The 23192-nt window shown below is 39.9% G+C and overlaps 2 protein-coding genes across 4 annotated transcripts in view; both read left to right on the top strand.

The window, feature by feature from the left end:
- The window catches only part of LOC311071290 (stonustoxin subunit beta-like), a gene marked incomplete at its 3' end in the record, with an annotated part of 43612 nt that extends 41924 nt beyond the window's left edge, over positions 1-1688 (top strand). For all 3 annotated transcript variants that reach the window (XM_084095614.1, XM_084095613.1, XM_084095612.1), the window contains exon 6: positions 529-1688. In XM_084095614.1, the coding sequence (XP_083951740.1) occupies positions 529-1688 (1160 nt within the window). The remainder of the gene's footprint in view (positions 1-528) is intronic.
- Positions 1688-20468, top strand: LOC311071296 (uncharacterized protein; the record flags this gene model as incomplete). The annotated part of the gene is made up of 9 exons (XM_084095630.1): positions 1688-2073; positions 3912-4085; positions 6302-6475; positions 9420-9581; positions 9741-9911; positions 11211-11381; positions 16348-16521; positions 16652-16825; positions 19313-20468. 9 exons carry the CDS (start codon positions 1688-1690, stop codon positions 19317-19319), a joined length of 1593 nt encoding a protein of 530 aa, XP_083951756.1. The 3' UTR covers positions 19320-20468.
- Positions 20469-23192: the final 2724 nt, after the last annotated feature.

The following is a 23192-nucleotide window of genomic DNA, read 5'->3' as shown; positions in this document are numbered from 1 at the left end:
TGTTACAAACATAATTCCAGTCGGTTAGTTCACTACTGCTTTGGTAGATTGCATTACATTAGTTGATAGATTGGATATCACTTTGCACAGACTAGGTCTATGGCACTATGTTGCTTCACATTATGCGACAAATACTGTCAGCAGAGTTTAAAGAGAAAGTAGACCCCAAAATTATCATTTACTATTTATTTACTCACCCATGTCAAACCTGTATGACTTACATTCTTCTGTAGAACACAAAAGACGATATTTTGAAGAGCACTGGGAACCAAACAATATCAAACCACTTCTAGTCATTTTTCTAAATGTCTTCATGTTTCACAGAAGAAGGTAATACAGTTTTAAACATGGATCATTCCTTTAAATATGTTGGCTGTTCCAGCCTTTTATCCAAACTCTAGTAGCACAGAAGTGACTTCTAGTTCAGTGTTGAGTGTTTTAAATTCTTTATATAGACTAGATAATGTTACTGATGTAAATGTGATAAATGAAAAGCATGTGAGCTGAACTGTGTTTGTGTGTCTGTAGTATCAGAGACGTTCAAACTGAGACTGATGGAGGAGTTTCGGTATCTGAGTGAAGAAATATCACCTGGTCGAAGACAACTACTGAATGATGTCTTCATTGAGCGGCACATCACAGAGGAACCAGATTCTCACATCAATAATAAAAAAGAAATAATAAGCAACAACATTTTTGAAACCAGGACCGTTTTGATGAAGGGTGAAGCTGGCATTGGCAAAACTGTGGCTGTGCAGAAGTTCATCCTGGACTGGGCTGAAGAGAAATCAAACCATGACATCGAATATATATTTCTGATCCCTTTCCAGAAGCTGAACATTATCATAGAGACGGTGAAGGAGTGTAGCTTCATGGATCTTCTGCAGCGATACTGTGAAAACACTGAACATCTGAATCCTGAGTCTAGGATCATGCTGATCTTTGATGGACTAAATGAGTTTAAAGTTCCTCTAGATTTCCAAACCACAAAGAAGATTACAGATCCAATCAAACCAGCCTCAGTCTCTGATCTACTGACAAACCTCATGATGGGAAATCTGCTTCCAAACGCTCAGATCTGGATCACCAGCAGACCGGCAGCAGCCAGTCAGATTCCTGTGAGGTTTATAGATCGTGTGACAGAGATCCAGGGCTTTGCTGATGAACAGAAGGAGGAGTATTTCAGAAAGAGCATCAGTGATCACAGAATGGCCAATAAAGTCATCAGCCTCATCCAGAAATCTCCACGCATCAACAGCATGTGTTATTCACCAGATTACTGCAGAATCATCGCAGCGATTTCAGAGGAAATCATCAGAACAGGCGGTTCAGATTTCCCCAAGACTCTCACTCAGATGTACAGCAAACTCCTGTTAGCTCAGATGAACCTGAGTCGAGAGAGAAGAGAGACCATCATCGCTCTGGGGAAAATAGCGTTTGACCTGTTGGTAAAGGCCAACTCTCTCTTCTGTGATGAAGATTATGAACTCAGTGCTGAACGTGTTAAAGCAAGCTCATCAATCATAAAAGTGATAGATGAAGAAAGAAAGTCCTTCTGTTTCATGAATCACAGAACACAGGAGTTTCTGGCAGCTTTGTATGCGGCTGATGTCATTAATGGAGGAAACCCACTCCAGCTCAGAGATCTCTCCAGAGCTTCACAGACTATGATTCACTCCAGAAAGTGATGAACAACGCTTTACAAAAACAGATGGATCTCTTCTTCTGCTTCTTACTGGGTTTCAGACTGGAGTCCGACCTCCTGACACAGAGAACAAGCTCTTCATCCAGTCAAGACACAGTTCAACACATCAAAACAATGATCATGAATTCCTCTTCAGAAAATGCAGTCGAATGCAGTCTCCTGTTCGACTGTTTGAAAGAGCTGGATGACCGTTATCTAATCCAGGAGATAAAGACCCAGCTGAAATCTGGACTCAGACTCTCTCCTGATGAGTCTTCAGCTCTGATGAGTGTGTTGCTGAACCCAGAAGAGAAGCTGGATGAGATTAAATATCATCAATCAGAGGAACTGAAGCTTCGACCAGCCGTCAAAACATCTGGAGAACATGAGTGAGTAAATACAGTACAGTACATATGAGCTGTGTAATGCATAAAAATCCTTTAACTGTCATAATGTTTAAAATTGATTGATTATATACTGTAGCCCATTTTTAATTCAGTGTTTAAACATTGCTCTTATTTAGTTCAATCAGCCATGAAAAGCCTATAATACGCATTTGGTATCCGTTCAGATTTTCATCTGAAAAGTGTAACGAATGAGACCAAATCAGACACACATTTGGTACATGTACCATAAAAACTTTCAAACTTCTATGGGATCTGCGTCCCATCCCCCAAACAGGCCAAGATGGTCCTAGTTGTCATGACCATGATCAGATAAGGTTTTATGGGTGTTAAAGAATGTGGCCAAATGCAAGAGAGAGACCATGGAAAGACAGAAACAATCTGCAAAACAGACTCCTGCATTAATTTATTGATGAATTGACTAACATGAAATTAACATGCATTCCAGAACATTTTGAGAATGATTTACTGTTGTGTGTTTTGTCTTTTAATAATTCTGTTGATACTATGATCTCTTTGACACTATGTAGTTATTACAGGAACAACAGTCATTGTACCCCACTTATACCATGTTTGGTCTCGATAAATTGGTACTTTGAAGATCGAAATGATTGTGTACATGATATGCCAATAGCTGTGCAACATATTAGTATTACTAAGAATCTTTCTTAGTAGTGTCATTAAACACCAATCCAGCATGCCAGTCCGAGTGAGCACGCTTAAGACAAAGGCTTGTAAATCCTGGTGACAGAGGAAACTCCCGCCAGAAATTCTACCCTTCTCATTGAGTGAACCAGCCTGCATAGGGCTGTCCTTCGTCAAGCTTTAAAAAGGCCTTTTCACTAGATCAGCCCACTTTTTGTGTTTGTGCTGCTGGCCTCCACTGTACTCCTCACGTTGGGGATATTTATACATTAAATATCAATTTAATGAGGTGCTCTGAAAATGATCAGCTGATGGTTCTTTTCATACTAAAATAGATCTTGCACCAGAGTTCTATTTCCTGCTTCAGGTTCCATAACACTCACCACTTTACCTATACATGTATGTATGGATGAATGTACTGTAAGTAAGTATGTATGTATGTATGTATGTTTGTTTGTTTAGTTCAGTTATGTTTGTGATTTAGTTAATAAAACTTGTGCACAATTATGAATTTGATTTCTGATCCTCTGTTTGCATACAAAGTCCCTTTTACGATCTTGATCTTGTTACAGTATGCTCTAATTGCTGTACATGCTAAGGAATAATTATTTTTCAGTGACCATGAAAGATACACTTTTCTTAGAATAAATGAATAATCAAAGAGTTTGTTAGAACTGATTAATTGATTGTAATATTAATTGGCTTACCTCAAAGTTAATCTAATTAACTGACCCAAATATTAATAATTAATCATAATTAGTAATTATGGATTATTATTAATATTTCCCCCCTGAGCTAATATCGTTACAAAAGTCTGCACCTAGTGATTGAGCTGGTGTAACTCTTGTCAGTCGAAGGTTCTGTAAGGACGAGTTGATGCAGACAATAGAAAAGCATTGGTTGCATGTATTCCGGCCAATCACAAAACACCGGAATACATGCAACCGTTCTCCGGAACGCCGTCCCTCCGCAAAACTCATTTATTTCCAGCCCTGTATAAGTATATGGATACCTATTGTGGGGTGCGAGGAATACATTTTTGTTAACACCTGAATGCAGGATATATCAGTCTAGAATTGGTGTCAAAGCTTGTGCTGATCTGAGATCTTGTTAACAAGTAATTTGTCTTTTATACTTTTGTAGACATTTGTATTTAATTTGTTTTCTCGCACGCACAGGTTGAGATCTTGTGATATCAGTGATGGAGGTTGTGCTGATCTGAGTTCAGCTCTGAGATCAAACCTGTCTCATCTGAGAGAGCTGGACCTGAGTGGGAATAAAATTACAGAATCAGAAATGAAGCAGCTTTCAGCTCTACTGGAACATCCTCAGTGTAAACTGGAGAAACTGGGGTGAGTGGTGTTGTTTTTGGTCATGAATGTTTCACAAGGAATACTTTTGTTGTTTATATTTTGCTGTGAAAAACAACAAAAGAGTAAAAAGTGGAAGGACAGTGGTTGTGAGTAGGAGTCACTAAGCTTGCCATGGTATACGGTAATACAAGTTATGCTAGGTATAATAGATGATATTAGTATGAAATGATATACTGGTTTAAATCCCAGTTCAAGGACTCATTTTTCCATTTCTGTTCGTCAATTGTCTTTAAAACATTTTCCATTTATGTCTCAGTTGTTGAATGTCCATTCAAATATTTACATTTCTTTTTTGGCTGAGTATATTAGGAATATGGATACATTTGTTTGCATTTTTTTTAATTCCACTGGAGCGGATAGCAGCTGCTGAAAACTTGTCTGAGAGTGTAAATCTGCATATATATATTCCAGAGGTGGGAGTAAGTCACTAAATGCAAGTCTCAAGTCAAGTCCAAGTCTTAATATTGCAAGTCAAAGTCAAGTCAAGTCATTCTGTTGTAAGGGTCAAGTCAAGTCAAGTCAAGTCATACTCTTTGTCAAGTCAAGTCAAGTCGCAACTTAGTCATCAAGTCATACCAAGTCACACACAGGCTCGTTTTACACATTTTTTAACTCTGGGACTTTTATTACTTATTTAGACACAGAGGGCTGATGGGTTACAAAAATAAACAAATTAACTTGTGTGTAATAAATAAAATATCATTAAGAAGCACTTTAAATGCTCTAAAATAAAAATAAGTTAAATGAACACAAGTAAACAAGAATTAATAAAACTTTTCCCATCTTGTGCTAGCCCTACATATAGTTATTTTGCTGTGATGTCAAATTTCCAGATACTTACATAATTGTGATGAATTGAATCCTTTTTGAGTTATTATTTTGCAGTGTAAGATTACAGTTAACACCTTTAAATATTACATAAATGTATTATGCATTTTTATTAAACTTAATGTGTATAAATCAGCAGCAAAAAGTAATTCTTGAAAAAATCTGCACAGTAATTTTATAAAATCTAAACATGTTAATAAAAACAAATGACTATTAGTACTCTTATAAAATTCAATCAGGCAATCATACATTTCACAATTTTATATTTATATATTAATGTCAAGAATTCAGAAGTGTATGTATTTATATAGCCTACACTACACAGAAATAATATACAATTAAATTATGCTTATTTTAAATGTATTGAGCAGGCTACGTATAAAAAACAAAGGCTTTTAATAATCTTTCAGTGCGCAAAACCATGATAATATGAAACGCTTCAAAACAGAGCGCACAAAGCGCGTATGCGCATCGCGGGTGCAGAATGATGTGCTCAAAGCAACATGGAGTCACAGTGTTCAGCGCTGCGCTGCGCTAGTGCGCATTTAGAAGATCACGGCACAAAGCGAAGAAATGTCACAAATCCTAGTGTATATCTGTCCAACAGTTTATTGATCATTTGCTTCACAGTTTTAAATTCCAGTTATTGTGCGTTTGATGCCGATTCATAGCCCTTGTGATGTGCGTGATCTAACAAGCACACGGTAGTGAGTCGTTTAAAAACAGCAACAAACTCCAACAAAATAAAGTCATTTTATGCAAATCCACAGCCTTTTATCTACAGATCATGCATTATATTGCTAATATATCATATTGGAGAGAGTTTTACCGTGCATCCAACCGGAAGAGGCGCGCGCGCTGTTTGAATACTGAATGGAGAATGATTGACAGCCGCAGAGGAGGGAAAAGGAGTTTCCGTAAAAAAATAAAAATAATTCACAATAATTGAAATAAATTATTTTCCACAAGTCATTTCGAATAAATAGGCACAAGTCCGAGTCAAGTCTAAAGTCACAAGGAGCAAGTCTAAAGTCAAGTCGAGTCTTTTCAGAGATCTAGTCAAGTAAGTCTCAAGTCCAGAAAATTGCGACTCGAGTCTGACTCGAGTCAAGTCATATGACTCGAGTCTCCCACCTCTGATATTTACAGTCAAAACACCTCACCATTCAAATCAGAAAATTCAGAACAAATACGTTTTAAATTATTAAATTTATAGCAGTAACAATAAATTACTACTAATGTTTAAAATGGCTGTTTTCATATTTAGAAAAAAAAATGTATGTCTCTAAAATACCTTTCAACAATTGTTTTTAATAATTACCTGGTTCTCATTGTATTCACAATATTTGTATTTCTCGCACTCACAGGTTGAGATCTTGTGATATCAGGGATGGAGGTTGTGCTGTTCTGAGTTCAGCTCTGAGATCAAACCCATCTCATCTGAGAGAGCTGGACCTGAGTGAGAACATCATTACAGAATCAGGAGTGATGCAGCTTTCAGATCTACTGGAACATCCTCAGTGTAAACTGGAGAAACTGGGGTGAGTGGTGTTGTGCATATTTGTTAATACAAAATAACACAATCTATCACTGTTCAATGTATTTTTAGGGGTTCAAGAATGTAATGCTGAAACCCTATTGTATTCGTGGGCCAAGCACCGAAGATGTGTATGTGTTATAAAGAGTGTGAGATAGTGTGTGATAGTTCTCAGGTGTGAGCGTGATTAGTGGAATCAGCTGTGTGTGTCATCAATGCAATGAATGATGGGGATTATAGGGAAGTGCAAGAGTCCAAGCTGTGAGTGGGCGACCTCTGGTGGTGACCAACCGGAAGTGCAGTGACCAGATTTGTGACATACTAATGTAAGAGCTTATTCTGCGGTCATGCAAAAAAAAAGTGTCGATTCACCCCTTGGTGGCGGTGTAATACAAAAAAACCCCCATAAAACCGCTTTAATTATGCAACCGTTAGTCCAATTGTCTTGAAAATTGGCATGCAGTGTCTTTGTCCAAGTTGTCATAATAATTTACAAGGATATTCGTGTATCGTGAAAAAACTGCCATTGGCCAATAAAGTTTGAGCACCTATTAGACCAGGGTAATGGAGGCCGATCGGAAAGAAACTTGGTGGCTGTGTTTGACTCATGGTTCTAGAGGTCTGTGCAAAGTTTGAAAGAAAACAGCCACTGGGTGGCGCTATCACATTTTACACCCTATATCATGCAATGTATCACACACACACACACACACACACACACACAATATTCATATCATATGTTAAATCTCCTCATTCTGAATGAGTTTGTCTCAAGAATCAAATCATTTGTTAAATATTTAAGATTATTTAAAAAAAATCTACTTTTTCTAACTCCTCGTAGGCCGTTTGTTTGATTTGCTCGAACCTTGACATGCATCATCTAGAGACCCTCACGGCAAAAAGTTATCAAAAGAATTTTGGGTAACACTTTATAATAACTGCATGCTATGAATCATTACTTAAGCATTAGTAAATAGTTAATTTATAATTTATAAAATATTAATAGACATTAACCAGTTTATAAATACAGCTATAAATGCTTTATTCTTGATTTATAAGCATATCTATAATGTGTTTAATAATTGTATTTTCATACTTTTTTAATGATCAATTTATCATTTCTAAATTAACAATAACATAATTTACAATCAAGTTATTTAGGAGTTGTTAGTGGTTCATAAAATCATTTAGAAAGTGTAAGTAAATGATTAATAAACGATTTAAATGTACATTTATACATCTTATTATTCAGATGTATTAATAGTTACTCAGTGTGTGAATAAATGCTTTATTAACACACATTTCTACTGTAATTCATGATTAATTCAGGTAGTTATAAAGCATTTAGTAGTTGTCAGTTAACTGTTTTTTGTGAGCTCATCTAAAGTGAGGACTAGTTATGCCTTATAAAGGAGATTTAAAGGCTCAGTTCTCTTCTAAACAGAAAAAGGAAACACACACAACACAGAGTGATACAGAACATGTACATTTTTATTTCAAGATGCAATCAATGAAACTGTACAACTGTACACTTGATATAACATGAAAAATAAACCTTGAATGAATCTGAGGTGAAATCCATGTAGGGAACGAATTCCTCTCTCCCTCCAATTTTATGTCTCTTCAAATAAAGATTATGTTGATTACATTATTACTCCAGTAGGTGGCAAAAATCGACTGTTAAATTTTATTATTTTTTTCATTTAATGATTTATTCAAGAAGACTCAAGAGATTCATTAAAAAACTGAATTAATTTGTTTTAAAAGTGTTGTAGTTAATGATTCAAATTAGTTGTTTTTTTTTTTAAAATAGACTGGAACATGTTATTCTGTGTAATTGTCTGATGTATGTAATCGTGATCTCCATTTTAAGCCAAACAAAACCAATAGATTCTCAAGTTTATTATTTATTAGTGGCCGTTCACATATCGCGTCTAAAAACGCGTGGAAAGCGCGGCCGCGCCGCTGTCTCCTTTCCACAAGCGCTTGCTCTCCCGTGGCGTCTGTCGTTGCTATGCAACCATAAACTGCGCTCTCCATGATGACGAGGAAGTATCAGCAAAGGATTAATTGATTTCTAGCCCTTGCATTAGCTTTACTCCTAGATATTTATGGAGATGAGAAATAAAAACCCGCCCTGTCCAGCTATGATCAGCTGTTCGGCCAAGCTTTCGATGTTGTCACGGAAAGGTCGGTTGTTTTTTGTCACATGACCTGTGTGCGCTTGCGGCATTCTAAAATGTTGAGATGTTTTCATCTCGCCGCAGCATAGGTGCGCCTGGACAAACGAGCGCACTGCACTTATTTTATGAGCGCATAACAAATTTGCACGCACAAAAAACGCGATATGTGAACGGCCCCAAAGTCAGGAATCGATAAGCGGAATCGAAATGCGTTCGTCTTATCGAATCCCCGTGTTTTGGAAATTTGTTACCGGTTCTAAAATGGAACCGGTTCTCGATACGCAACTCTAGCTGCACCTCTCCGCGATTGGCTGCCACCAGGCGGTTTTCGGTTTGCAAGACACAAATTAATAATAAACTCAAGTTATGGTTTTATTTACTCATTGTTTGAATTATTTAACAGCTGTTTATGATTTAACTGCTGATTTGGTTTAAGGACACAAGTAGAGGCACGAGCAGTTCATTGATATTTCCACACAGGCACTACTTTTACACCTCACCGCTCATGTTTCCTTTATTTTTGGTTAAAATGAAAATTGTATTTGCTTTATTTTTTCAGTTTAATAAAAAAATATTTAGTACAATTTTTATTTTATTTTTTTCATAACACCAGCTAGCGTCCAACCAGCACTAAAACCGGTGTTACCAATTTGAACACTGATACTATATTGTGTAAATGATTATATCTTGGCAGTCTAAGCACACACACACTTTGCTCTCTGAGTGAGTTTGTCATTGTCTTATCACTTTATTCACTGAAAACAGGTTGAGATCTTGTGATATCAGTGACAGAGGTTGTGCTGTTCTGAGTTCAGCTCTGAGATCAAACCTGTCTTTGAGAGAGCTGGACCTGAGTGAGAATAAGATGAATGAATTGGGAGTGAAGATTCTACTGAAAGATCCTCAGAGTAAACTGGAGATATTGGGGTGAGTGTCACTGGCTTTAATTTATATATTTATTTGAATGAAGACAGAGTGAACCTGTTAGTTATGCTCAACAAGTAGGTTATTTTCTTTGAAAGTTTATTTTTTGTCAGATACACATGAAGATGGAGAAACATTTTCCCCCTTTCTTCACACTCACAGGTTGAGATCTTGTAATATCAGTGATGGAGGTTGTGCTGATCTGAGTTCAGCTCTGAGATCAAACACGTCTCTGAGAGAGCTGGACCTGAGTGGGAATAACATTACACCTTCAGGAGTGAATCAGCTTTCAGCTCTACTGAAACATCCTCAGTGTAAACTACAGAAACTGGTGTGAGTTGAGTAATTAAGAGCCTGTCTGGTCTAGATGGAATCAACAATTTGTTTATTTAGAGCTCGGGGTCGGCAACCTGTGGCTCACATGCCAATATCAGCACACAGAGGGTTAATCACTGACATATGAGTAATAGCGAGATAACTGTATTCATTTATTTAGAGTTAATCTTTTCTCATAGACACACATCCTAACTTAACTTGTGTGCTATAAATACTATTTAGCGCTCTGGGTATGAGAAAAGCGCAATATAAATAAAAAGTATCGTCATCATCATTACAGTGTGTGAATTAACCTGTTAGTCAGCAGAAGCGAGCCGGGAGTGTTTCCCAATCCTGGTCCTGGAGTTCCCTCAGCACAGTTTTGATGTCTCATAAATCAAACACACCTGATCAACTCATTAGTAAAGACTCAAAGGCCTCAGATGGGTGTCAGATTAGAGAAGCATGGACAGTGTTGGGGCTCCAGGATTGGGAAACACTGACTAACCGTTTGCACGAGCGCTGCACATCATGAGCTGCTGAAACTGACTCAGATCAAGGTTGCAGAGCTGTACTTAAAGTGTGAATCACACAAGTCTGATTCGCTTCAGTCACTCTGCGGGATTGAGTGAAGGACAGTGTGATCTGCTGTAGCTTTCAAAGCTAAATAAATTACTGATATCAATGTTGGAGATTTTTAACTAGGAATACAAAGTCCTTTACATTCCACACACAAATCATGAGATGCACAAACTACAGCAATAATCAATAATGCATGTGGTGGGGTTCAGTACGGCCATACTGCAAAACTGTTTTTAAAATGAACTTAACTTACATTTCATAAAAAAATTGCTTCAGAAATAATAAATAGTCAGTCTTGTGTTACTAATTAAATAAGCAAGTTTGAGATTTAGTTGATTTTTCTATTGCACTTAAACCTTTAAAAATAGTTGTATACAATATATTTATTTAATTATAAATGTGTTTGTGTGATATAAGCCAGGAAGAATGTGTGTGTCCAGCGATTAACTAGAAAAAACAAAAATGGCACAAAGTTGCTGACCCCTAATTTCATGAAGTATAGACAGATTTATTCACTATATCATTTTTCAGATATCTATATCAGATTTGTTCATTATATCAAAGCAACATGTCAACAGAGACAAAAGAGGTTTAATGATGGATCTGATAAACAGTTTGTTTCAGGTGAACTTAATCCAACTTGCCTGATTCTCATTATTGTAGATTAGATCTTAATAATTACTTGAATCTTTATTCTCACAGGACATTAACACATGCTCCTTTTCACATTCACAGCTTGAGATCTTGTGATATCAAAGATTATGGTTGGCCTCATCTGAATTCAGCTCTGAGATCAAACCTGTCTCTGAGAGAGCTGGACCTGAGTGAGAATAACATTACAGAATCAGGAGTGAAGAATCTTTCATATCCACTGGCAGATCCTCAGTGTAAACTGGAGAAACTAAGGTGAGTGGTATTGTGTTTATTTGATATATTGGTTTTAGTAAAGTCTGGAAGTGTTACACCCACCAGCTGGAGTGCCCAGGATAACCACCAGAGGATTTGTGCTGCTAGTGTACTCCTGTAGTGCTTTCCCATCATGAACTACACTTCCCATAACCAAATGCAGACCTGCCAACCTGTACGCATTTTGCGTAGCGGATCCGCATTTTGACTTCAAAGTACGCTGGTACGATTTGTCACTCTAAACTACGCAAAAACCTGGTGACGCCTCTGTGCACGCACTGTCCTCAAATCAAGCAACAGCTAAAGAAGAAGAGTTCGACCAATCACAGCGCTGGGTTCATTCCCCAAATAGCAAGCGGGGATGATTGACAGATGTGTAAGGCCTATCATTAAAAAGAGACTGAAAATCGACACCATTAAAGAATCCCGCTCGATCCCCCTTCCACTCGGCCGCCGTCTGACTGATGTCATAAGCGAAGACAATACAGTACTCCTCAAGGTAAACGGCGTGGGGTCGATGTGGAAAGTTGATTGTTGAGTTAACTTAATCTTATGGATTCGATGATCACACAGAACGCATGGATTATCTTAAAAAAGTTATTCATGGTCACTCAGAAAAGAGGAAGACATCATTCAGTCATGCAAATAATAAAATGCTCAAGTAATGCTGAACTATAAATCTTGAAATCGCTATGGCTTAACGTTAGTGATTATGAAAGTCGTGCTATGATTTGTGGATTAGCCTATGATAAGCGCGAGTCTGGAGAAACAGGCGTTTATTTATTCATTCATTCTCAGTGTTGAGAAACGTATGTGTTACGTTATTGTGTTAATTATCCATCCATCCATCCATCTTCTTCCGCTTATCCGGGGCCGGGTTGCGGGGGCAGCAGTCTAAGCAGAGATCCCCAGACTTCCCTCTCCCTAGACACTTCCTCCAGCTCTTCTGGGGGGACACCGAGGCGTTCCCAGGCCAGCCGGGAGACATAGTCTCTCCAGCGTGTCCTAGGTCTTCCCCGGGGTCTCCTCCCAGTGGGACGCGCCCGGAACACCTTCCCGGGAAGGCGTCCAGGAGGCATCCGGAACAGATGCCCGAGCCACCTCAGCTGACCCCTCTCGATGTGGAGGAGCAGCGGCTCTACTCTGAGCTCCTCCCGAGTGACCGAGCTTCTCACCCTATCTCTAAGGGATCGCCCAGCCACCCTGCGGAGAAAGCTCATTTCGGCCGCCTGTATCCGGGATCTTGTCCTTTCGGTCATGACCCAAAGCTCATGACCATAGGTGAGAGTAGGAACGTAGATTGACCGGTAAATCGAGAGCTTCGCCTTGCGGCTCAGCTCTTTCTTTACCACGACAGACCGGTACATCGACCGCATTACTGCAGAAGCTGCACCGATCCGTCTGTCAATCTCCCGTTCCATCCTTCCCTCACTCGTGAACAAAACCCCAAGATACTTAAACTCCTCCACTTGAGGCAGGAACTCTCCACCAACCTGAAGTGGGCAAGCCACCCTTTTCCGACTGAGGACCATGGCCTCGGATTTGGAGGTGCTGATTCTCATCCCAGCCGCTTCACACTCGGCTGCAAACCGTCCCAGTGCATGCTTAAGGTCCTGGCTTGATGAGGCCAACACGACAACATCATCCGCAAAGAGCAGAGACGAAATCGTGTTGTCACCAAACCTGACACCCTCCGGCCCCTGGCTGCGCCTAGAAATTCTGTCCATAAAAATTATGAACAGAACCGGCGACAAAGGGCAGCCCTGCCGGAGTCCAACATGCACCGGGAACAAGTCTGACTTACTGCTGGCAATACGAACCAAGCTCCTGCTTCGGTCGTACAGGGACCGGACAGCCCTTAGCAAAGGGCCCCGGACCCCATACTCCCGGAGCACCCTCCACAGGCTGCCACGAGGGACACAGTCGAATGCCTTCTCCAAATCCACAAAGCACATGTGGACTGGTTGGGCAAACTCCCATGAACCCTCTAGCACCCCGTAGAGGGTATAGAGCTGGTCCAGTGTTCCACGGCCTGGACGAAAACCACACTGTTCCTCCTGAATCCGAGGTTCTACTATCGGCCGGATTCTCCTCTCCAGTACCCTGGCATAGACTTTCCCAGGGAGGCTGAGAAGTGTGATCCCCCTGTAGTTGGAACACACCCTCCGGTCCCCCTTCTTAAAAAGAGGGACCACCACCCCGGTCTGCCATCCCAGAGGCACTGTCCCTGACTGCCACGCGATGCTGCAGAGGCGTGTCAGCCAAGACAGCCCCACAACATCCAGAGACTTGAGGTACTCAGGGCGGATCTCATCCACCCCCGGTGCCTTGCCACCGAGGAGTTTCTTGACTACCTCGGTGAATTCAGCTTGGGTGATGGACGAGTCCACCTCTGAGCCCTCAGCCTCTGCTTCCTCAATGGAAGACGTGACAGCGGGATTGAGGAGATCCTCGAAGTATTCCTTCCACCGTCCAATGACATCCCCAGTTGAGGTCAACAGCTCCCCACCTCTACTGTAAACAGCATTGGTAGGGCACTGCTTCCCCCTCCTGAGGCGCCGGACGGTTTGCCAGAATCTCTTCGAGGCCAGCCGATAGTCCTTCTCCATGGCCTCACCGAACTCCTCCCAGGCCCGAGTTTTTGCCTCCACAACCACCCGGGCTGCAGTCCGCTTGGCCTGCCGGTACCCGTCAGCTGCCTCAGGAGTCCCACAAGCCAACCAGGCCCGATAGGACTCCTTCTTCAGCTTGACGGCATCCCTTACTTCCGGTGTCCACCACCGGGTTCGGGGATTGCCGCCTCGACAGGCACCGGAGACCTTACGGCCACAGCTCCGAGCGGCCGCTTCGACAATGGAGGTGGAGAACATGGTCCACTCGGACTCAATATCTCCAGCCTCCCTCGGGATCCGGTCGAAGCTCCGCCGGAGGTGGGAGTTGAAGATCTCTCTGACAGGAGACTCGGCCAAACGTTCCCAGCAGACCCTCACAGTACGCTTGGGTCTGCCGAGTCTGTCCAGCTTCCTCCCCCGCCATCGGATCCAACTCACCACCAGGTGGTGATCAGTTGACAGCTCCGCCCCTCTCTTCACCCGAGTGTCCAAGACATAAGGCCGGAGGTCAGATGAAACGACTACAATGTCGATCATCGACCTACAGCCTAGGGTGTCCTGGTGCCACGTGTACTGATGGACACCCTTATGCTTGAACATGGTGTTCGTTATGGACAAGCTGTAACTAGCACAGAAGTCTAATAACTGAACACCACTCGGGTTCAGATCAGGGGGGCTGTTCCTCCCAATCACGCCACTCCAGGTGTCACTGTCGCTGCCCACGTGGGCGTTGAAGTCCCCCAGTAAAACGACGGAGTCCCCAGTCGGAGCACTTTCCAGCACCCCTCCCAGAGACTCCAAGAAGGCCGGGTACTCTGCACTGCCGTTTGGCCCGTAGGCACAAACGACAGTGAGAGACCTATCCCCGACCCGAAGGCGCAGGGAAGCGACCCTCTCGTTCACCGGGGTAAACTCCAACACATGGCAGCTGAGCTGGGGGGCTATAAGCAAACCCACACCAGCTCGCCGCCTCTCACCATGAGCAACTCCAGAGTGGTGAAGAGTCCATCCTCTCTCGAGGAGTGTGGTTCCAGAGCCCAAGCTGTGCGTAGAGGTGATCCCGACTATCGCTAGTCGGAACCTCTCAACCTCACGCACAATCTCAGGCTCCTTCCCCGCCAGCGAGGTGACATTCCACGTCCCTAGAGCTAGTTTCCGTGTCCAGGGATCGGGCTGTCGAGGCCCCCGCCTTCGACTGCTGCCCGATTCCCTAAGCACCGGCCCCTTACGGTCCCTCCTGTAGGTGGTGAGCCCACGGGATGGCGGCCCCACGTCGCTCCTTCGGGCTGAGCCCGGCCGGACCCCGTGGGGGGAGGCCCGGCCACCAGGCGCTCGCATACGAGCCCCAACCCCAGGCCTGGCTCCAGGGTGGGGCCCCGGCTGCGCCATACCGGGCGACGTCACGGTCCTTGGAATAAATTTCTTCATAAGGGGGGATCTGAACCGCTCTTAGTCTGACCTGTCGCCTAGGACCTGTTTGCCTTGGGAGACCCTACCAGGGGCATATAGCCCCGGACAACATAGCTCCTAGGGTCATTCGGGTACTCAAACCCCTCCACCACGTTAAGGTGGCAGTTCAAGGAGGGGCTAATTATGTGTTAATTATGTTACATATATTTATTTTGTATGAAAACTAGCGCGTTAGTTACTTATGGATTAAAAAGTACCGTTGTATCAGTGCTGCGCGAGCTCTCTCACAAACACGGACACGCGCACAGAGCGAGAAGATAATTGTAAAATGAAAATTGACGGGCTAAGTTTAAATTTTGTTCTTGCTTGATTTTTTTTGTCAAAAAGCATTTTGTATTATCCATCCCTGCTTTTAAAATTCGTTAAATGACGGACGTTTTACTGTTAACACAGCCCTCATTATGTCGGATTCGGGACTTATAACGTTACTTTATATTATTTTTAGAATAAGTGATTCGTTATGCTATTATTGGACTCCTGTCTATTCATTGTCAACTGTTTTATATAAATACGTTTATATTGGCTAACATTTATTCCGATAATGTGTGTCCTGTTTAAAATGTAAAATGTTTAAATGCAAAGACAGCACGTCACAAATAGAAGCCCTTTTCCCTGTGTTATTTAGTATTATATTTGGATATTGGAAAATAAATAAATTAGCTTATTATCTTAATTGTACACAATGTTCCTATGTTTTTATCTTTTTTTGTATATATTTTTTATTTTACTGTGTTCTAGGGGTTTCTTAATTTTAGACTAGTTGACCAGCACATTATATAATAATGTCACTGCAATACTGAGCGTTATCCTGGTTCCCTGTGTGTTGGTTTTGATCTTCTGCTTGTCTCCCTGGATTTCCCTGTGTCTTGGACCTTGTTTCACAGGTTGGGATCTTGTGATATCAGGGATGGAGGTTGTGCTGATCTGAGTTCAGCTCTGAGATCAAACCCATCTCATCTGAGAGAGCTGGACCTGAGTAAGAATAAAATTACAGATTCAGGAATAAAGCAGCTTTCAGCTCTACTGGCACATCCTCAGTGTAAACTGGAGAAACTGGAGTGAGCGTCACTGGCTTTATTTCATATATTTGTTTTAGTAAAGACTGGAAGTACTTTAATCTTTAGTTATAGTAGTTTTTCCCATACATTTTTCCAGACATCATTTAATGTGTTTTCTTCGCACTCACAGGTTGAGATCTTGTTATATCAGTAACCGAGGTTGTGCTGATCTGAGTTCAGCTCTGAGATCAAACCCGTCTCATCTGAGAGAGCTGGACCTGAGTGGGAATGTCATTACAGATTTAGGAATGAAGCAGCTTTCAGATCTACTGAAACATCCTCAGTATAAACTGGAGAAACTGGGGTACGTTTCTAATTCTGGCATTGTAAATCCATGCATGTTGAAACACATTCTTCACCACACAGACTCTTTTCTTTGTGATTGTGTCTGATTTTCTGTAGCTGTGCTGTTCTGAGATCAACTCTGAGATCAGTCCCCCTTTACCAGCTTTATACAGATAAAGTATTTATGATAAGTGTTCTATAAGGTGTAGATGACCAATAATTAACCCTACAATAGTCAAATCATACCTAAATTGTGCTTTAAAGCTGCACTACCAAAGCTTATTTGCTTATTAAATGTGCTTGTTGGTTGTTTTACACAAGTGTCCATATTCATATGTGTAAAGTAAATGTTGTAATAAAGTATAATACAGTAATAAAGTATAATAAATATAAACAGGAATGAACATGTGTAATATGCAGAGGTGGGAGACTCGAGTCATATGACTTGACTCGAGTCAGACTCGAGTCGCAATTTTCTGGACTTGAGACTTACTTGACTAGATCTCTGAAAAGACTCGACTTGACTTTAGACTTGCTCCTTGTGACTTTAGACTTGACTCGGACTTGTGCCTATTTACTTGAAATGACTTGTGGAAAATAATTTTTTTCAATTATTGTGATTTTTTTTTTTTTTTTACGGCAACTCCTTTTCCCTCCTCTGCGGCTGTCAATCATTCTCCATTCAGTATTCAAACAGCGCGCGCGCCTCTTCCGGTTGGATGCACGGTAAAACTCTCTCCAATATGATATATTAGCAATATAATGCATGATCTGTAGATAAAAGGCTGTGGATTTGCATAAAATGACTTTATTTTGTTGGAGTTTGTTGCTGTTTTTAAACGACTCACTACCGTGTGCTTGTTAGATCACGCACATCACAAGGGCTATGAATCGGCATCAAACGCACAATAACTGGAATTTAAAACTGTGAAACAAATGATCAATAAACTGTTGGACAGATATACACTAGGATTTGTGACATTTCTTCGCTTTGTGCCGTGATCTTCTAAATGCGCACTAGCGCAGCGCAGCGCTGAACACTGTGACTCCATGTTGCTTTGAGCACATCATTCTGCACCCGCGATGCGCATACGCGCTTTGTGCGCTCTGTTTTGAAGCGTTTCATATTATCATGGTTTTGCGCACTGAAAGATTATTAAAAGCCTTTGTTTTTTATACGTAGCCTGCTCAATACATTTAAAATAAGCATAATTTAATTGTATATTATTTCTGTGTAGTGTAGGCTATATAAATATATACACTTCTGAATTCTTGACATTAATATATAAATATAAAATTGTGAAATGTATGATTGCCTGATTGAACTTTATAAGAGTACTATTAGTCATTTGTTTTTATTAACGTTTAGTTTTTATAAAATTACTGTGCAGATTTTTTTCAAGAATTACTTTTTGCTGCTGATTTATACACTCATTAAGTTTAATAAACATACATAATACATTTATGTAATATTTAAAGGTGTTAACTGTAATCTTACACTGCAAAATAATAACTTAAAAAGGATTAAATTCATCACAATTATGTAAGTATCTGGAAATTTGCTGCGGGGCGAGGGCTTCGATAACCTCTCTTTTTTTTGACCACATGTGTTTGCGTCCCTGGACACTTATAGGTATTATTACTATATGTTGAGATGGGGGCACGTGACAATGTTCACTCCATGTTTACACAGATACATCAGGGTATTCATAGATAGAAATGATCCAGTTTAACAGCTGTAGTTCTGACTCCTCCTGAGAAGGGAACATCAGCACATTCTACTGTCTGAAAAACTTACAGTAATATGAAATTCACAGATATATGTTCTTAGTTCTTTTTAAGCGTGTTCACGTTGGCCTAATTGGATTAAATTGAAATTTTGAATGTTTTTGTTTAGTTTACACTTTCATAGGGGACATCACAGCAAAATAACTATATGTAGGGCTAGCACAAGATGGGAAAAGTTTTATTAATTCTTGTTTACTTGTGTTCATTTAATTTTTTTTATTTTAGAGCATTTAAAGTGCTTCTTAATGATATTTTATTTATTACACACAAGTTAATTTATTTATTTTTGTAACCCATCAGCCCTCTGTGTCTAAATAAGTAATAAAAGTCCCAGAGTTAAAAAATGTGTAAAACGAGCCTGTGTGTGACTTGGTATGACTTGATGACTAAGTTGCGACTTGACTTGACTTGACAAAGAGTATGACTTGACTTGACTTGACTTGACCCTTACAACAGAATGACTTGACTTGACTTTGACTTGCAATGTTAAGACTTGGACTTGACTTGAGACTTGCATTTAGTGACTTACTCCCACCCCTCTGGTAATATGTATCTATTTAATAGAAAATGGGAAGAAATAAATCACATAGACTTGCTTGGATACTGGATACAAGATTACTTGCTTGGATAATAACTGTACGTCTTTATGTCTGTGTGTGATTGTCTGATGATCTGATCCTCACTGTATTCTGACTGAAAGGGTTCATCTGTTTCTCAGACACTAACAGGTTGAGACCTTGTCGTATCAGTGACGGAGGTTGTGCTGATCTGAGTTCAGCTCTGAGATCAAACCCGTCTCATCTGAGAGAGCTGGACCTGAGTGAGAATTACTTTAGAGACTCAGGAGTGAAGCAGCTCTTGCATATACTGGAGGATCCACAGTGTAAACTGGAGTGAGTGGCATTACTCTGCTGCTGTGTGGTTTTTAAAGGGATGTCAAGAACAGATTTATTTTTCATTAAAATCAAGTGACAACACCCAGATCTCAGTAGAAACAACTTACTATACATCTCTAAGTGTCTGTGTATGATAATACCTTTTAATTGTTTGAGATAAATGTTCACAGTATTAACAGACACAACATGTAAAATATAAATATAAAACAACTGGAATTTATCTGGCTCATTTTACCAGCAATTATAGCAAACCCATGAATATGTTAAGGCATAACACTAAAACTTAATAAAATATGAAAATGATTAATTTCAGGACATCAGACTAGATTTGTACATGTTCTGAAGGAAATGTGAGTAGCGCTCACTCAAGCAAAACTGAGTTTAGTTAATCACAATTCAACTTTTCAGAATATAAATGCTCAAATTCACAATTTCGTATTTACAATATAATCCACACACGTATGTCAAACAGATATAGCACTGTAAAGTTAGTTTTAGGTTTGTACTCTTGCTTTAAAAATGTACACAAATGTGCTTTGACTTCTGTGATAACTGTTGAGAATGCTTATGTGACTTTGATCTTAGACTTCAGAAATATAACTGGTCTGATCTGTTATTACACTTGGATGGTGTTTGCCAGAATATCCGGTTCATAATTCTAGAAATGATCACATAATGACGGAGGGACTTTAGTCTAACCTTAGTTTAATCACAAGTAATTTTGAACAGTTTTAATGTGTTATCTATTCTGGCTCGAACCATTAAATTCATCACATAAATGTTTTTCTTGTGTCTCACTTTTTCCGCAGCTCAGTTCTCATATTTGTAGAGCCTTTATAGTAACAGATACATTCTGAATATATAATATATGCTCTTTCATTTTAACCTGAGGCGTCATTCTTCTCTTCATTGCTGAATGTGTACTGCTGCAAACCAAATGAAACTTAAAATAAAAATAAAATCTTAAATGACCCGCTGCATTAGTCTGAGGTGTGTGTGTGAATAGAGAAATCATCTGATATCTGATCTGTAAACCAGATAAAGGACTGTCAACATTTTGGTCAATCAAAATATAGTCACTGAAACAGTTGCCAAAACACATGCGTGGCGTTGCTTGATGCCGGAACGTGTGCAGTGTGAGTCTCAGCAGCAGATGTCAGTGTTTCTCTTCAGATGAAATCAGATTATTCCTCAGACTGAAGAGCTGCTGAATTACACACACACACACACACACACACACACACACACACACACACACACAGCTGAAGATATACAGACACCATAGGAATCCATTTACACTGATCAGAACTAAAACTCTTCAGTTCTCAGCCTGTTTAAACATTCACCAGAACACAATAACGCTCACTGAAGTCAGAATCACATGATGGTTTAGTTTGGATGATAACACAGATTTTATTGGACTGTCCTGCTTTACATGATTTTAGGCAACAGATTTATCCAGAAATGTCATTAATGGACATTTCTAAAATGATTTCTTCTGGGAAAATTTTAGCTGTAAAAGTGTGTGTAATTTACTCTTAGTTTGCCATGAAAAATAACCTTTTCTGCCGATGTGGCTTTAACTAATAAATGAATAAACTAAATAAATGATTTAGACTGATTGAAGCTCTTCTGCTGTATAGCGTGTGTTCCCAGCAGAAACAGATGCTGTATTTTTTTGTGAAGTTTGAGGATCGGAACTTTTTTCATTTCGAAAATTTGAAGATTTGAGTGTGAGTGAGAGAATGTGTGTGTGTGTGTGTGTGTGTGTGTGTGCATGCACTGTTTGGGGTCTGTTGGCAGGACGACAGCACAGACTCCACAAGTATCTGAGCAGTGGGGAGTGTGTGTGTGTGAGTGTGAGAGTCTGTAATATTTCCTCTTGCATCTCTTTCACACCAAGAAAAGCTTTTCCTTCTTTTTCCTTTTTTTGCAAAGATTGTATAATCCGTAATAGCGCTCCATGTGTTTGGTCACACTTCATCAGAGCTTCTCCATCCAGCTGTGGGTTCATCAACCGGATCTCCATCCAGGAGTCTCGGAGTTAAACTCACACACCTTCACCTGGACTGGTAAGTTAAATAAATAATGATTTGCATGTATGCTGTTGTATTTCAGACTCTGTTTGTAGGATCACAGGCGTCTCGTGTTTCTGTCTAACCTCTCCTAGAGACTCAAGAGAGTCTGATTTGACAGTCGTTAAACTCAAACTGTCATTAATAATTAATCGTTCATGTTTCAGCGGGAAACACACACACCTGAAGATTCACACACACTCATCTGGGGTTTCTGCTAATAAAAGTGCAGCTCGTGCGAGGTACTGGAGCTTTTATAGGGTCGTAACGGCCTCGATTAGCTCTCGTTTATGTGTGTCCAACAGTGTCACCAACACAGATCTCTCACACACACTCTCTGAACATTACAGTATTTGAGCTTCATGACCTTTAAATGTAAAGTAATGGCTGACTTGAACCTGAGATGCATTGATATTCCTCTAATACGCTTGAAGTCTCTTTCATGAAGTCTTCCTTTAATGATCATATTTCTGTGTTTTGGGTTCACTGATGCTCTCTGGTTTCTTCCTCTCCCAGTTTGGCTTCACTGGGACTGAAGTGTGTGTTTCCCGTCTAATGGAGGCCCAGTAGTGATATTTTCTGCTGTTATTGAGCTTTTATCTTTAGCCGGCGTGTCATTAGCTCTTTACGACCTCACCAGATCCCATAAACTATACAGCAGCCTCAGCAAAGTTTGGTCATTAAGAGACATTTAAACGTAATTATTTATTGATAGCTCTTATGATTTACTCTCTGGGTGAGTTTTTATGCGCCATGTCTGCGCTGCGAGATTGGAGACGCGGGTTTACGGTCGTTTAAAGACCGCAGTGTGGAAAGAGCTTTTAGCACAAACACTCGCGTTCTTCTGAAATCATCAGATCTCAGGACTGAAATAAGGTGTGTGTCGTTTTAAAGGTACTTTTGATCTGTTCGACATCAGTAGAAACACATATTAAGGGCAGTCGTTTAGATATAAGAAACTCCTGCTGGTCAAAGGTCATAATTACATGCTTCATGAGTTTAATTTGAGTCGTTTTGGATAAAAGCACCTGAAAAAAAATTTATTATTGGTATATTAGTGTATATGAAATTATGACAAATATTTCTAGGTAAATGTTTATGTTTCTTCTATATTAAAAGTTTAAAAATAAATAAATGTTCTGTTGAAAAAAATCTATTATTTAAGACTTAAACATCCATAAAAACACTTATTCCCTGCAGCTAACAAACATATATTCTAAAGATGTTTTGTTAATGTTCCCATTAAGTTATGAATATAATTTCTAAATGTTACATTTTTTGAAAACAGTGTTTAAATTTTTTTTTTTTTTTTGGTTATACAAACATTGAGGGAACGTTCCATTGTATCATTCTTCACACATTATGGAATTGTTACTTTTGAATGTTCTCTGAACATTCTAAAAACAAGCAGTAACATTTAAAAAAAACATTAGACAAACGTCCAACTGACATTTTTCAGTAAAAAAAAATGTTTTTTGTTCTAACATTTTGAGAATGTTGAATGAATGTTCTATTAATGTTACTGGAAGAACATTTGTTCATAATGTTGAGAAAACCGTTCCTGTTGTGATTATTTAAACTAAAGACAAAGAGGTTCAAATCCTGCTAATCCCAGTTTCACTAGATA

The sequence above is a fragment of the Abramis brama genome, assembly GCF_963993115.1.
Source record: "Abramis brama genome assembly, chromosome: 20".
Taxonomy (NCBI): domain Eukaryota; kingdom Metazoa; phylum Chordata; class Actinopteri; order Cypriniformes; family Leuciscidae; genus Abramis; species Abramis brama.
This window is presented reverse-complemented; position numbering and strand designations above follow the sequence as displayed.